General features: G+C 37.8%; 1 protein-coding gene and 1 pseudogene across 1 annotated transcript in view; one reads left to right on the top strand and one right to left on the bottom strand.

Moving 5' to 3' along the window:
• Positions 1-7,987, top strand: part of dnah9l (dynein, axonemal, heavy polypeptide 9 like) — a 36,695-nt gene extending 28,708 nt beyond the window's left edge. The window contains exons 58-72 of the mRNA XM_016472467.1: positions 945-1,085; positions 1,323-1,493; positions 1,595-1,717; positions 1,934-2,127; positions 2,888-3,036; positions 3,253-3,380; positions 3,452-3,679; positions 3,928-4,119; positions 4,207-4,326; positions 5,712-5,954; positions 6,038-6,220; positions 6,400-6,515; positions 7,015-7,127; positions 7,443-7,583; positions 7,717-7,987. Coding sequence (XP_016327953.1) covers positions 945-1,085; positions 1,323-1,493; positions 1,595-1,717; positions 1,934-2,127; positions 2,888-3,036; positions 3,253-3,380; positions 3,452-3,679; positions 3,928-4,119; positions 4,207-4,326; positions 5,712-5,954; positions 6,038-6,220; positions 6,400-6,515; positions 7,015-7,127; positions 7,443-7,583; positions 7,717-7,964 — 2,490 coding nt within the window. The 3' untranslated portion in view covers positions 7,965-7,987. The remainder of the gene's footprint in view (positions 1-944; positions 1,086-1,322; positions 1,494-1,594; positions 1,718-1,933; positions 2,128-2,887; positions 3,037-3,252; positions 3,381-3,451; positions 3,680-3,927; positions 4,120-4,206; positions 4,327-5,711; positions 5,955-6,037; positions 6,221-6,399; positions 6,516-7,014; positions 7,128-7,442; positions 7,584-7,716) is intronic.
• A 1,161-nt stretch (positions 7,988-9,148) lies between these two features.
• The window catches only part of LOC107677586 (potassium voltage-gated channel subfamily H member 7-like), a 60,339-nt pseudogene continuing 53,294 nt past the window's right edge, over positions 9,149-16,193 (bottom strand).

Genomic DNA, 16,193 nt, shown 5'->3' with positions numbered 1-16,193 from the left:
TGAACAAGAAGCTGATGGTCACTCTAGTTGAGCTCCATGATCATATGTGGAGACAGGAGAAACCTACAGAAGGACAAACATCGCTGCAACACTCCATCGATCTGGGCTTTATGGCGGTGTGGCGAAACTCAATCCTCTCTTCAGTTAAGACACATGAAAACACACTTAGAATTAGCAAAAAAGCACCTAAAAGACCATCAGACTGTGAGAAACAATATTATCTGGTCTGATGAACCTCAATTCCAACTTTCCAAGCATTATGTTTGAAGGAAAAAAAAGTAATTTAAAGCAGTTTAACATAAGGCAGCAACATAAAACGTGAAAAAAATGGGTTACTTGCATGTAATTATGCATAATTTATTGTTTTTATAATAGTAAGTACATGTGAAGTGTAACAAGGACACCTTAAAATAAAATGTTACCAAATCAGCTTTGCCATCACAGGTATAAATTACATTTTAAATATATTAAACAGTAATTTTAAAACATTAAAAATCTTACCGACCCCAGACTTTTTAACAATAGTGTAAGACATTGTACAGTGTTTAAAACTGATACACTCTTATTGGTAGCTGATAGAAGGATAAAATTACACAAAAAATAAACAAAATATAGTGATGTTTATTTATATGAAATATGGAGAACTTTGTGACTGATGGACATTTCAATTCTGTGACACTTTCTGCTGTATTCTATGGTCACAGATCCATCACAGACCCAAACAAAGTATCTTATAATGCAGCATAATTTAGATTTGAATTCTTCATGTTGGGAGTGCTGCTAGGCTCTCTGAGCTTTGAAACAGAGCTATTATAGTCATTTTTAACCATGTTCCCTAGAAAATTAGACAAGCCAGGCTCTGCCAGAGATTTAGAGTTTTCACACTCTTTTTAGTTGCCATTTGTTGTTTCTTCTCAGTCTGATTCAGCTTTTGTGTTGTGTAGGTGTTGGAGGCGAAGGTTAATGAGGTGAAGATTAACGAGGCTCGTGAACACTACCGGCTCGTGGCTGTCAGAGCGTCCCTCCTCTACTTCATCATCAATGACCTTAACAAGATCAACCCCATGTACCAGTTCTCCCTTAAGGTGCAGCCTTGTTTGTGGCTCTCTGTATGCATTCTGTAGGACAGTTGTTCAGGTCTCCCTGCAAATATTTACAGCTGAGCTAATTTGTCACCAAATGGAAGTAATATAAACAAAAATAATGGCCCCCTCCATCTGTTATGGTACGATAAACCGGTTCTGCACCCACCTCAAATCACTTAATTTTGTTATTTCATTATTGTCTTACGTGTGTGTGCACTTGATATCTTCTCTCTGCAGGCATTTAACGTTGTGTTCCATAAGGCTGTGCAGAATGCAGATGCCTCATCTGATGTAAAAACCCGTGTGAACACGCTGATAGATTGTATCACCTTCTCTACATTTAATTACATCAACAGAGGCTTGTTTGAGAGAGACAAGCTCACCTTCGCAGCACAGCTTACTTTTCAGGTAACCCACTCACACATGAACACTTGCACTCGCATTACACTGTCCGTTAAAATACACACTTTGAATGGGTGTGTATTGTATTTTTCGTGTGTGTATATTAGTTGCTGTTAATGAGTAAAGAGTTGGATCCTCGAGAACTGGACTTTCTGCTACGCTTCAACATTGATCACAGTTATGTCAGTCCACTCGACTTCCTTTCCAACTCCACTTGGAGCGCTGTTAAAGTAAGCACAAATCTCAAAACACACACACACACACACACATAATTGCTTAAAGACCTGGAGCTGTATTAGAGGACCACTCTAACTTAGAATCCTGTCCTGTCCGTTTAGTAACCATGGTGATTTCTCTTCAGGAAATAGAACATTTTCAAAGTCAATTTCTATAATACAGCCTCTGAAGATTATCTCCTTGGACACCTTCTTGGTGTTTTCCTGCAGACAATGAGCTTCACCGATGAGTTCCGTGGTCTGGACCGGGACATCGAGGGTTCTCCCAAACGCTGGAAGAAAGTGGTGGAGTCAGAGTGTCCAGAGAAAGAGAAACTCCCTCAGGAATGGAAAAACAAGAGTTCGCTCCAGAAACTCATCCTTATGAGGGCTCTCCGACCTGACCGGATGACATACGCTGTCCGGTAAGTCTATGATAATGTAGTATGTGTTAATTAAAGATAACACAAAACATTGTAGGAAAGACAAATTAAAGTGTCAGTTCACCTCACCCTCATGTCATTTAAAGACTATTAGACAATTAAATCATTCATCTTCAAAAGACTATAAAGAGTTTTTTTTAAATATTCTCTCACCTTTTTGTCCATCTGCAAGTCTGTGAAACCAAAACTTATATGCATTAAAAAGTACAAAATAGCATGGTGAAAATCATCCATATGAATCGATGTAAATTGATATGAATCAATATAAACATTAATCAACATGCATAGAGCACATCTAATATGGTAATCAGAGATTCAACTACTAGCTACAAGAAAGCATGTTTGAGCTCCCGTTTACTGTATTTTATTAGCTCTATGTTTGTATGTGAATAAACTGTTCATCATGTAAAGTGATCTTGTCTCTGCAGAAGACTGGGATTAAACCGTCTTAATTAAATATTACATTTCCGGTGTCTTCATGTACTGAAGCTTAAAAATGTTGGTTGCATGGACTTTCAGTGGTGGGACAAAAAAATGAGTAAATATTAAAAATATCTTCGTTTGTGTTTCGAAGAGGTTTGGAACAACCTATTAATAAACACACTAAATAATATTTTCATTAATACCTACTATACAAATTTTATGAACGTTAGCTTTAGGGGTGGATTTAGGCTACGCTTAGTATAAAAACAATAATCCCCACAAAGAAAACCATAACAAATGTGTCCGTTTGCTTGTGTAGGAACTTTGTTGAAGAGAAACTAGGTGTACAGTACACCGAGAGCAGGAAGCTGGAGTTTGCACGCTCATTCAAAGAGTGTGGTCCTGCTTCCCCTGTGTTCTTCATCTTGTCCCCTGGAGTGGACCCCCTAAAAGATGTTGAGTCCCTAGGTAAGATTTTTTTTTTCATCTCATGCAAGAATCTTTTTTTTGTTTTGTTTTTCATAGAGTGTGTCATGATTTTGACTATAGTACTGCATATTGACCCAGTCAAACCCTGGCCCACTGGTTCAGAAAAACTATGGATTTGAATGGGATATGCCTAGAAATTCTGTTTGAACAGACATTGTGAACAAAGCCTTTGTGTATTTCTGTGTATATGTTTAGGTAAGAAGCTGGGTTTCACTATAGACCTGGGAAAGCTCCATAATGTGTCTCTAGGACAAGGCCAGGAGTCTGTTGCTGAACTTGCCATGGAAAAAGCCTCTAAAGAGGGCCACTGGGTCATTTTACAGGTGTGTCTATTATCTGTATATTTCTGTTATTTTATGCATACACCTTATGCAAATGCTTGTGTTTCTTCTAGAACATTCACCTGGTGGCAAAGTGGCTGGGAAGTTTAGAAAAGCTTCTCGAACGTTGCTGTGTGAACAGTCACCAAGACTACCGAGTGTTCATGAGCGCAGAACCTTCTCCCACTCAACAGGAGCACATCATTCCTCAGGGAATTCTAGAAAATTCCATCAAAATTACTAATGAGCCACCCACAGGCATGCTGGCCAACCTACATGCTGCCCTGGACAACTTTGATCAGGTAAACAGAATGAAAAAAAGTTGCATGTTGTTTTGGAGGCCCCACCCATAGTAAAATCCTATTGGTCCAAAAATCATGCTTTGTTAGCTGTATATTAAACATCAAATATGTTCCGATAGGCTGTAATTGAAAAGACATGTCAAGAACGAGATGTAACAAAAAAAACCTTTGCTTGTGTATATAATTAAGACAAATTGGAAAACTGAATTTCGGAAACACTTTTGATACATGCAGATGTGTTTATGTAGGACATTCTGGACCAGTGTTCCCGTGAGCAGGAGTTTAAGACCATCCTGTTCTCGCTGTGTTATTTCCACGCTTGTGTGGCTGAAAGGAGGAAGTTTGGACCACAGGGCTGGAACAGGAAGTACCCTTTTAACACAGGAGATCTCACCATATCAGTGAATGTGCTCTACAACTACCTAGAAGCCAACTCACAGGTGTGTAATTAACTGTGGGACAAAAACTCATCTTTCTGTGTGTGTGTATGTAATACAGAGCCATGTAAACAAACGTCTGCTGCCCAGGTACCATGGGAAGACCTTCGTTACCTGTTTGGTGAGATCATGTATGGAGGTCACATTACTGATGACTGGGACAGGAGACTGTGCAGAACTTACCTGGAAGAGTACATGCAACCGAACCAGGTGTACACTCACACTCAAACACACATGCACAACGACTGGAAGTCTGCCATAGCACAAACACTGTAGTAAAATTTAAGTCAGCATAGTAATATTTTATTTGGATTTATCAGCTGATGTTATTTATATTAAGTTGTAGACTCTTTACACATAATTTAAGATGTTAGATCGGGTCTCCACGCCAGATAATAATTAGGATCCAGCCCCAGATGCCAGATCCCGTCAGAAAATATCTGTTTGTCCTGTAACAGAACAACTAGTCAGCAGAGCTGTCGATACCCAAACCCTGTTAACGGCAAGGTTGGTGTCTGGCACAGGTGCCGATCCCGTCCACAGGCAGAATGAAACATAAACAGGGTGGACATTTTGAGCTTCAATTAGCATATTAGCTTACAACAAACTGTGACTAGCTAAATAGTTAGTCTGGTTGTTGAACGGTGATAGTTGGATGCAGTTTTTTGTTATTGCCCCCACACCAAGCTATTGAACACACTGGATTATATAGATGTGATTGAATTATTATTTAAAATATTATTGTAAAATATTAAGATGACAGGGTGGACAACCAAACTCTTCTTTTTTTATTAAATAAAAATATTGTTTTTATTACCAAATGATCAATACACTCAAATTGAGTAATCTCCTATTTAACAAAATATTAATAGGAGAACAACATTTAAAAATTTTATGATTTGACAATATTCTACTATCATTCAAATTTAATGAGCAGTGCATGGGACATAGCAAAATAACACGCATCCTAATCACAAAGACTAATCATTTTAAGATCACTGTCTTAAGAGCACTTTCCTTTAAGATGGCATGTTGGATTGTTTATTTATCTTCCATAACATATATAATGTTGTGATGCCTCAATCCACTTTAAGCATTTAAAATGACTGGTTTTAGTTTTTAGTGGGAATGAACTATATATTGGTACAATATTGGTTATTGGCCTTTTATTGACTTTTCTTTTTTCAAAATTGAACATTTAAATTTTCATGTTCATTTGCCATATTTTTTTTGCTGTTGTCTAACATAGTTTAACAAAGTTAAACTTTAAAAACCCTTCAAATTGAGTAACACTGTTGCTTGTAAATTTTAGCAAACCTCAAAATGAAAATCAATTTTTTTCTGACTGTACATACATTACAATGTTGTGATGCCTAAATTCAATTTTAGCATTTTTTTAGAATTGCATTTTTTATTTATTTAGACAGAATAATATTGAATTTTATTATCTGCTATTTATTGGCCAGAGCCCAGAACGTAAAAAATGTATCTGTTTATTGGGTTTGAAATATTCAGTTTTCACAATTGGTTGATTTTAGCTCCTGATAAACATTTCATAAAAACAAACGCACAGACTAACACTTTTCTCATTACAGTTTGACAGGAAGTTGTCACTGGCTCCAGGATTTGTTGTGCCTTCTAACCTGGATTACCAGGGTTATCATGCATACATAGATGAGATGCTGCCACACGAAAGCCCAGTGCATTATGGGCTGCATCCAAACGCTGAGATTGAGTTTCTTACAGTGACGTCAGACAGCCTCTTCCACACTCTTTTGGAGCTGCAGTCCAGAGACTCCAACTTGGGTGAAGGAGCCTCACAGACCACTGAAGAGAAGGTCCGTTTCTGAGCTTTTGAAAGGGTGCAGGTCTGCAGATCATATATTGCCCAAATAAACTGCTTAAGCCACCGCTGTTTCAGGTGAAGACGATCTTGGATGACATCCTGGAAAAACTACCAGAAGAGTACAACATGTCTGACATCACGTCCAAAACAGCTGAACGCTCGCCCTACATTCTGGTGTGTTTCCAGGAGTGTGAGCGTATGAACATTCTCCTCAATGAAATAAGACGCTCGCTCAAAGAGCTGGACCTGGGGCTAAAGGTGCACTGTTATTCCATGCTAGTCTGTTATCAGCTGCATTTTATCGCTGATTTCAAATTTATGAATCGTGCTTGGCCGCTTTTCATATCACAGTGTCCTCTTGTCTAAGACTTTAGGCAGATAGTCAAAAGCCTGGCTTCACTAGTATGTATGTAAACTGGACTTGTTTTCTCTGGCAGGGAGAGCTGGCTATTTCATCAGAGATGGAGCAGACACAGACAGCTCTGTTTTTTGATAATGTTCCAGATACCTGGGCCAGACTGGCCTACCCCTCTATATACAGCCTTGGACTGTGGTAAGCAGTGAATTTTTCAAATTTTGTTGTGTGTTTTTGTCATTATTTTTTGTCTTCTATTTTTAAGTTTTAGTTTTCAGTTCAATTAGTTTATTTTAGTACTTCAGCTTAATATTTCAGTCAATGTTTTATTTCAAGTGGTGAAAATGGAAGTTTTAGTTTTAGTTAATGATAAGCCTGTTGGTTAGACAAAACCCCCATATAAGTTTCCTCAACTGAATATTAGCTGTAAGGTCAAGCTCTGTTCTGAAACCTAGTGCTGCTCTGTAAGGTGCAAGGTCTGGTGATATTATTAAGATATCTTGTTTAGGTCACATTTTATGTGGATGAAATGATCCCAGAATGCATTGCAGTGAACTCCATGAAGATGGTATTGTTCATTATCATAGTTTTACTGCCTTCTGCATGTTGTCAACTCACCAAGTTCTGAAACTATATAAAGGCTGTACTGTTTTATGATAACCGTTTGTATATGTAATGTCTGTGTGTATCCAATCAGGTACAATGACGTGTTACTCCGCTGTAGAGAGTTAGATAGCTGGACTCACGATCTCTCTCTGCCTAGTGTGGTCTGGATCTCTGGTTTATTTAACCCTCAGTCTTTTCTAACAGGTACAGTAACACATACAAGCTTGTATATAAATAATACAAACATTTATATATGTATACTACCATTCAAACGTTTGGAAAGATTTTATATTGTTTTTGTTATTTTTGTGGAAATCATGATTTTTTTTCAGGATTTGTTGATTAATAGAATGTTAAAAATAACATTTATTTGAGATATACATATATAATACACACATTATGTAAACACCAAATTGTATTTGACAGCACTAGTATGTATATATATATATATATATATAGGTAGTGTAAGACGTTTTTTTGTTTATATATGTGCATCATACACACTTTTTACCTTTGTAGCTGTGATGCAGAGTTTGGCACGTAAGAATGAATGGCCACTGGACAAGATGAATTTGACTGTGGATGTGACCAAGAAGTTCAAAGAGGAGTTTAACCAGTCAGCCAGAGAGGGAGCCTACATCTATGGCCTTTACATGGAGGGTCTGTATCATTCATCCAATCACAGGGCACTTCTGTCAGCCAATCAGAATCCTCAGCCAATTAGAATGCTTTCTTATATTATCTGAGCCATTTGGGTGCATTTGAATCTAAAGTCAGTGCCTGTTGACTGCAGGTGCCCGCTGGGATATTCAAGGTGGGACAATCGCAGAAGCACGCCTGAAGGAACTAACCCCCAGCATGCCTGTTATAGCTGTCCGAGCCATCCCAAATGACCGACAGGAGACGCGCAATACCTACGAATGCCCCGTCTATAAAACCAAACTACGTGCTAACACATATATCTGGACTTTCAGCCTGAAGACCAGAGAGAGGCCTGCAAAATGGGTTCTGGCAGGGGTCGCTCTGCTGCTTAGTGTGTGACGCAGAGAAACACACTCAGAATTGTTGGTGAAGATATACTCTATAACAGGGATCCTCAAATCTGGCCCACGAGATCCACTTTCCTGCAGAGTTTAGTTCTAACCCTAATCAAACACACCTGAGCATACTAATCAGTGTCTTCAGGATCATTAGAAAATCATAGGTAGGTGAGTTTGATCAGGGCTGGAGCTAAATTCTGCAGCGCATTGGCCCTCCAGGGCAAGATTTGAGGAACCCTGCTCTATAATATGCATTGAAATAATAGTTTTTAGCCTTATTCGAGCTATAAAAGTAAATTTAGTATATTATACTTTCGGTGTGAAGTGGGGTCGAAATGTCAAGACATTGTAAATTTAGAAATAAAAGGTTTTAGTATTTTGAGAAAAGTTAGAGACGTAAAATTAACTATTAGTTTAAAATTCTGCGCTTTTTTTGCTCAATAATCGACTGAGGATTTTTTAAAATTTGTTGTATTCTAGTGGCCTCATATTTTTGGATTCCACTGTACCCTATCTAAAGATTTTAGTTTTTCCCCATTTCCACCTATTTGATAGGATTTTGCAGATGTAGGTGCATAAAGCTCCAAAGAGAAAGGAAAACTTGAAATCTCATCATATGACCCCATTAATACAACATCTAAAACATCAAAACATCACAAGATGATACATTTAATACAAATGTAAAATAAACAAAATTAAATACGCTTAAATCAAGAACAAATATGTCAGTGGGGTATAAAACTTGTTTTCCCCTAGTAGATTTTTCTGAGCTCACTTGACACATTTGTTCTCGTTTTAATAATTAAAGTTCATTTTGATCAATTTAACAGAAAAGAGGACTTCTTATTTAATGTCATTTTGCTTCTTAAGTAAACGTATCATGATTGAAGAATCTTTAGATTTTTGCACTGGAAAACAGGACAAAAATACTGCAGAAGAACATCACTTTTGCAGTGTGATCGGAAGCTACAGTAATTTTTTTTTCCATATTCTAGTAACTCTTTGTCTGCAACTGAGATTTACATTGTGTTCCCTTCAATCTATTCCTTAAATTTCGCTTGGTCTCAAAAAAGCCTTAAATTTAACTTCATCAAACCTGCAGAAACCCTGTTTTTCCATAAATAACATTTGTGCAATACTGTAAATTAAGCATTCTGTCCTTTATTAATTTACACAGTTGTGCGTTAACTCAATATTCAATAATTGTAATATTCACAATATACAGCATAAATATAATACATACCAATATATCCAAGGAAGAAAACATTCTAACCTGCTGTTATGTGTTGCATTGTATAAAATACAGTGTCAAACATTTAAAAAAAATGCATAAAAACAGTTTTGCAAACAGAACTAGATTTAAAAAGTGACACTGTACAAGATGTTTCAAAGAGTTTGTGCAAAAGATCGCAATAGTATCGTATCTTTCTCTTGCTCTCTTCCCGCACTGGCACGTGTCCTGGCCTTATCCCACAATCCCCCCAAAGGCAAACCCACTCCTGCCAGCTTCCTGAAACACCAGACACGACTTGGACCATCTCACAGGAAACTGTTAGGTCAACGCATGCCGTGATCACAGCGGTCACACGAGCCAGTCAGGACAGCCAACGACATACCTGTGTGATGAGCATACACTGATATGTCACGATGCTCCGACTCCAGATTTCAGCCTACCAATCAGATTCATTCATTCACGAAGAAGCTCTAAATCTGGTGGCCCTATGAGTAAATTACTAAATTAAGACATGCATACATTTTCCCACTTTTTTTTTTTTAACTGACACTAGGAAGACTGTGTGTTTCAATGCATCTCATTAAATGTGATTAAGTGATTAATTCAACTAACTAACTTTGGTTAAACATGCAGTCCTCCTACACATGAACTAAATGCCATGTTATACTGCAAAACTAAAAGTGTGCGTTTTGTGGGTTCTGTTAACGTAGATCTATCGTCTGGAAGGCCAGGGATGACTGCTGCTACAAAAGCTAGAGCTTTCACCTGCAGATCACATTCTCCAGATAGATTTCTACAGATAAACACTGCTACAGCTTCAGAATGAAAGAACCTTCTCGAATGAACCTGTAAATTGCACAAAGAAATGAGGACAAAAAGCAACATAGAACACAAAAGGGCTTTTCACGGGGCCAGTTTTAACCCTGGGTTAAGCAGCCGTATCAGCACTGAATGAAATCAGGCATCTATCTTGCTTTAAGTGCTAGAATCCAAAGGCGAGCTGTTTAGCAACAGACAGCCAATCATAAACTGTCTCAATGCTTACCTCATTAAATATTCATCAGGCTTTCAAGCATCTGAGTAATACAGCTCAAACTGCAACATGAGCGGACAACCAGAGGGGACCTATGTGGCAACATTTCCACAGATGGACAAGAAGTTATTAAAACATGAATTTGCCTCTTAAATATGCAAATGATATCTAACCAGGGTTAAAAATGACCCTTTAAGTGTTAAAAGCCCCCAGGTGTTTGTGGAGTGGTCAAACGTTCATCTGTGGTTTGAATTACCCACTATGAGGGCCGAAAAATGCTGACACTTTCTTAGACCGTTAAAGTTTTGTCAAATTCAATACTGAGACATGATATTGCAATACTGACAATACTGTTACATTGCTTAGTGGGCTCTGAAGGGACAGCGTGTTGTTTCTGAATGTAACTGTCCTGTGGAAATCAGAATAATGTGATATTTTGAGATGACAGTTTGATGATGAGGCTTTGCTTTGCAGAGTTCAGTTCAAGTCAAAGATTCTTCCTGAATACCAGGAAATTTATAGTTAAGTAAATACATGTATAAATCTCAAATAAGTGATATAAGGACAAAAAACCAAGCTCATGTCACTTGATTGCCAATGCAAGTGTTTTTTTAAGAAGCATGCAAAAAATAAACACTGCATTTTTTCCCAGCATGCATCTTTCATTAACATGGTCTAGTATGTTACTTCCTGACTGCCATTTCATTTATATATTTACAAAATGAACAACCTTTAGACTGATACTGCATTAATGCATCTGTTCACCAGCTTTTGTTCGACGCCTAACTATGAGGGACACGGCCATTTTCAGTTCTTTGCATATGACTCTTCGGTTTCGTTTTCTCTACCCTGAGTCTAGCTGTAGCTGCAGTTGTTTTGAAGGGAGGAGGTTGAGCTTATTTTAGATTTTGTTCTGTCTATGCATAGTTACATGAAAGCATACAGAAGTGCGACTCCTCTATGAGGCATTTTGATTCAAAAAGTATGAATATTACAACTCAATCCTCATGATTAAACACTGCTCTTACTGTACTTCCCCCTGGGAATTCTGTTGTTATTGGATTCGGTTTCACGACCATGAAAACTGTAACCTTTGACCTTATGTTACTCCTTTGGACAGCCAGGATCAGAGGAGGGCCTGTGGAGACCCGCCTCTCACTCTGGCTCCGTCACCAATGGAGTGGCGTGCTGACTTCAGAGGTCATCTCCGTGGTAACTGCAGGCGTTGGAGTCTTTGGCTTTGCAGGCGTTCTCTAGATCAGGACTCTGCAAAGATGAAAACAGATTACACATACTGCTATTTCTGCCATTTGAATGTACTATTGCAAAGTCACCCAAAATCGGCTCCAATCTGGCAACAATTTTTAATCGAATGATATTTTGCACAGCACAGTGGACAGATGCTTTGTGAACACAGCCTGTGTGTTACCTGTGTCTGTATGGCAGTGACGGGCTGCACGGGTTTGTGGTAGTCTGGACTGACGGCCACAGTGTTGTACGCCGGAGGTCCCAGAGTGCTCTGCCTCTGGAGCAACTGTAAAATAGCCTGGATGTCTGATGTCATCTGCTCTTCCAGCCTACAAACACACACACGCAGAGATGCAACACAGTCTCTGACCAGCAGATGGTGGCAGGCACCATTCGATCAACAGCACAAAGTGTTCTGTATGTTAAAGTTGATGTTTTAACTCATATTCTCTTAATTTACTCTTTCATGTGACCTGATTTTTTATCTCACTCTCTCACCTGTTTAGGTGTTCCTGCAGTAGATCCAGTCTTTGCTCCATTTCGCCGAATGTGATGTCACTTTCACAGTCGTCTCCTCCTCTGTCCTGAGATTTCGCTGAGTCATCTGCATTCCCACAAGGCCATTCTTCAACACACACATCTAGAGAAACACAAAATCCCAGTGCAATTAATCAGACACACAAACATACAAACCCAATGATTCATAAACATATGTAAGATGAATTAAGTTTGTATGTTGTCAATTGTACTGCACATGCACATTTATATATGCATACACACTATAACAAAACATATGGCACCATAACAAGACAAAATGAGATATAGCTCACACACACACACACACACACACACACACACACACACACACATATACACATGTCATTAATTCTCTCAACACTGCACCAGTGTGCCCTAATATAACAGCTGCAAAACCCAGAAGCCCAAGAAAAAAATGTTTGTGTGTGTTTGCCTCAACAAGATATTACACCAAGCTAAATCTTATCATACGCTCTAGTGTCGCCTTGTAATATTTAGAGATGAGAGAAGGAAAAAGAGGAAGAGAAGCTCCCTGGCTCTGCAAGTATATCAGCAGTCATTGTTCACACATTTAAAACCTCGTTTTTTAAAAACGAAAATTGCAGCACATTTGTGACTCATTGTTTTCCTCTAGTTATTTATAAATTCATTTTATATACTCTGATATTGCAATTTTTGGCAATATTTTCTACAAGGCCTTGTATACAATACATTTTATATATTGGCTCGACAGAAAGGGTTACCAATATTAATAATGCCATCAAATACACCTTAAGGTGCACATTAGTGGAATATTGATATTTTATTATAAAATTGTTACAAACACATTTTCATAAAACTACTCGGTCATACTTTATTTTAAGGTCCAATTCTTGCTATTGACAAGCCATTAATTATGACTTTTGCCTCAATAAACTCCTAATTTGCTAGTCTGCTAAATGACTAAATGACTAAATGTAAATGTAAATGTAATTGGCTAGTTAGTAAGGTAGTTGTTAAGTTTAGTTTTTGTGTAGGATTAGGGATGTAGAATATGGCTATGCAGAATGTGCTTTATAGGTTCTAATAAACAACTAATATGTTAATAATATGCATGCTAATAAGCAACTAGTTAATAGTGAGAATTGGTCCCTATACTAAAGTGTTACCAATTACTCCAAACACCAAACTTCCTCTACACCAGGGGTTTTCAAACTAGAGCCCATGGCATGCTAGAGGCTCAGCAGAAAATGTGATAAAAAATAAACATTTTTAAGATTAAATATAATGTATTAGAATTGATGACACTGATTATTTATGTTAATTTATTGTTTAACACACACACACACACACAAAATGGTAAAACATGCTGCAGTGGAATTATAATTATGAAAAGCACTTTACAAATAAATCTGGATTTAAAAAGGAAATAGTCTCTTTGCTTTTAGTACAGTTACAACATAAAATATCATTTAATTAAAAAAAATGTAGACATGAAATCATTTTTTTTCACCTACTAATTCTTAATTAAAATGTCATAACTTGATCTTCCACTGAAATTGCATACTCTCTGGTCCAATAATTTCATCTGCTTCAATCATGCTGAATTGAAGCAGATGAAGCCCCCTACAATGGGCTGCAAGCTTGCAATCATATCTGCCTCCATCCAATCAGCAAATCATGAATAACCAAGTCCCTGCCCTATATTTTTTACTTTTCCAATAATCTGTTTCACTCAGATGTACACCACAAAATGGAAAAAAATGATAACTATTAAGTAATGTATTGTAAAATGAACAATGAATTACAATTTGTATTTAAAGCATAAAGAACATCTTGATATGTTTCAAGTAAAGTGTTACTGTAGGGCACCCTTGAGAATGAGTATGTTATACCTTTGTGAAACAGATTGTTTTCAACACAATCTTTAGAGTATGTGTCAGGGATGGTGTTCAGGTTGACAGGAATGGATTGACTCAAAGACCTCGCCATTTCTTCCTCACCCTCCTCTTCCTCCTCCTCCTCCTCCTCTCCCGGTAACGTGCGAACCTCTCGATCTCTTCCCCTTTCCCCGTCTGTCCCGCTCAGTCTGCTCGGAGAACCTGAGGGAACACAAAGTCCTTGCAGAATTACACACACAGCTCTCATGGTCACTCTCCAGATTGCACCTTGAACAAAGAAAAACATAGAGAGGAATGTGCCAGCAAGAGAGTAAGAGATTTGGCCGGGATGAATAATCCAAACAGCATGTTACGCAGGGACGGGGGATAAAACGGCTCTTGACTGTTCAGGTGAAATCTGGCACGTTGCAACCACACAATAACAAACATCTGTCTGTGGCCAACAATCACCATGGCAACAGCTTGAAACCCAGCGGGAGAGAAAAGAGACGGGTGGAAAGAGGAGGGGAGGTGACGGGGGAAGGGAAGCAAAGGAGGGACCAAAAAAGGAGAGAACAGTGGAGAAGAGGAGAGGAAGACAGATGCGAGCAGAATGGGAGAAGCTCCTGACCTGTGGAGCGGTTCCTCTTAAAGCAGGGTTTGGTCTTGACGTCAGGATCTTCTGTGTCTGAGTCACTCACGGCCGTGTATAGGTTCCTCTGAGGAGCTGTGGCTCCCTGCCACACACAAGACATCATCACATTAGGCAAAAGGCACTAACTTTATTTACTCTAGCAACATTAGAAAGGAAAAAAAACCCAGATTGTCTTTCTTCTGTGGAACATACAAGCTGACTTTCTGAAGAATTTCCAGACCATTATTTATATATAATGACTTCAAAATGACAGAAGAGCATCATCAAAGTAAGTCATGCCAAAAGGAACAGACCAGAGCACAAAGAAATAGTTCACCCAAAAATTAAAATTTTGTCATCATTTTCTTACTTGTGTTGAATATAAAAGAAGATATTTTGAAGAATACTGGTAATCAAATAGTTGATGTTCCCCATTGACTTCCATAGTATTTCATTCCCTACTATGGAAGTCAATGGGGACCAACAACTGTTTGGTTCTTCATAATTCTTCAAAATACCTTCTTTTTTGTTCTTCTACAGGTTTGGAATGACATGATGAAGTAAATGATGAGTAAAAAAACGTTCATTTTTGGGTGAACTATTCAGAGGTAATTCGGTGAAAATCTTGACATCTAATAAATCAATGGACAACAGCCCACCAGAAAGCGGAGACTATAACAACATAAATTTCAATCTCTTTGTCACAAAAAAGTCAAGTGAGCTTTATTGTCATTCCACTATATGCGGAAACATACAAAACAAAAACAAAATGACACAGAACTACAGTGCTACACATGTAATTGGACTGCATACATCTAACCTATTGATAGACAGAATTTAACCATACATTGACTTTACATATACTTTAAACATACACTTTTGGTTTATGTTAGGGTTAGGGTTGTATTGCTAATTTGAAGACTTGGAATATACAGTAGCACAGTGGCTTTCAACCTTTCTGACTCCAAGGCTCTTCAGTGTCCACAACAACATTCACTTTTCCTGTTGTTCATATTTACTTGATAATGATTTTTAAAATAATTTTTACTTTCAATTTCTACCTGATAAAATATTTTTTAACTTGGCATGAGTAGGAAATTGTAAAATCATAAAAGATATTAAAATATCCATGGGTTTTATTAATTAATTTAATTTACTATTAATTACTTGTCCAGGCCTAGAAATCACACATTGGTTGAAAACCACTTCTTTTATGTCGCCCTTTTTTAAAGATCTACTGCCTATTCTTTGTAACTGCATTAAGAGTAACCAGTACCCGTTCCTTTAAAGGGGTCATCGGATGCCCATTTTCCACAAGTTGATTTGATTCTTTAGGGTCTTAAAGGGGTCATATGATGCGATTTCAAGTTTTCCTTTCTCTTTGGAGTGTTACAACTGTTAACATTAAAGCATGTCAACATATTCTGTTACACCAAATACACAAAATAATGATCTTTAAAAAAGCATCATATGACTCCTTTAATGAAAAGTCTATAACATACTTTGGTTAAAATTTCTCAATGGTAGTGTAAAAAACCTGTCAAAATCATCTGTTTTCAACAAGCCGTTTTAGTCCATGTTTCTTTAAATGCTAATGAGCTCTGCTGACCCCGCCCCTCTCTTCCATGGGGTGACGAGCAGACTGTAAACTTCAGCCGCAAAACTGGCTAACTAGCACATTATTT

The sequence above is a fragment of the Sinocyclocheilus anshuiensis genome, unplaced genomic scaffold, assembly GCF_001515605.1.
Source record: "Sinocyclocheilus anshuiensis isolate Anshui unplaced genomic scaffold, SAMN03320099.WGS_v1.1 scaffold472, whole genome shotgun sequence".
Lineage (NCBI taxonomy): Eukaryota > Metazoa > Chordata > Actinopteri > Cypriniformes > Cyprinidae > Sinocyclocheilus > Sinocyclocheilus anshuiensis.
This window is presented reverse-complemented; position numbering and strand designations above follow the sequence as displayed.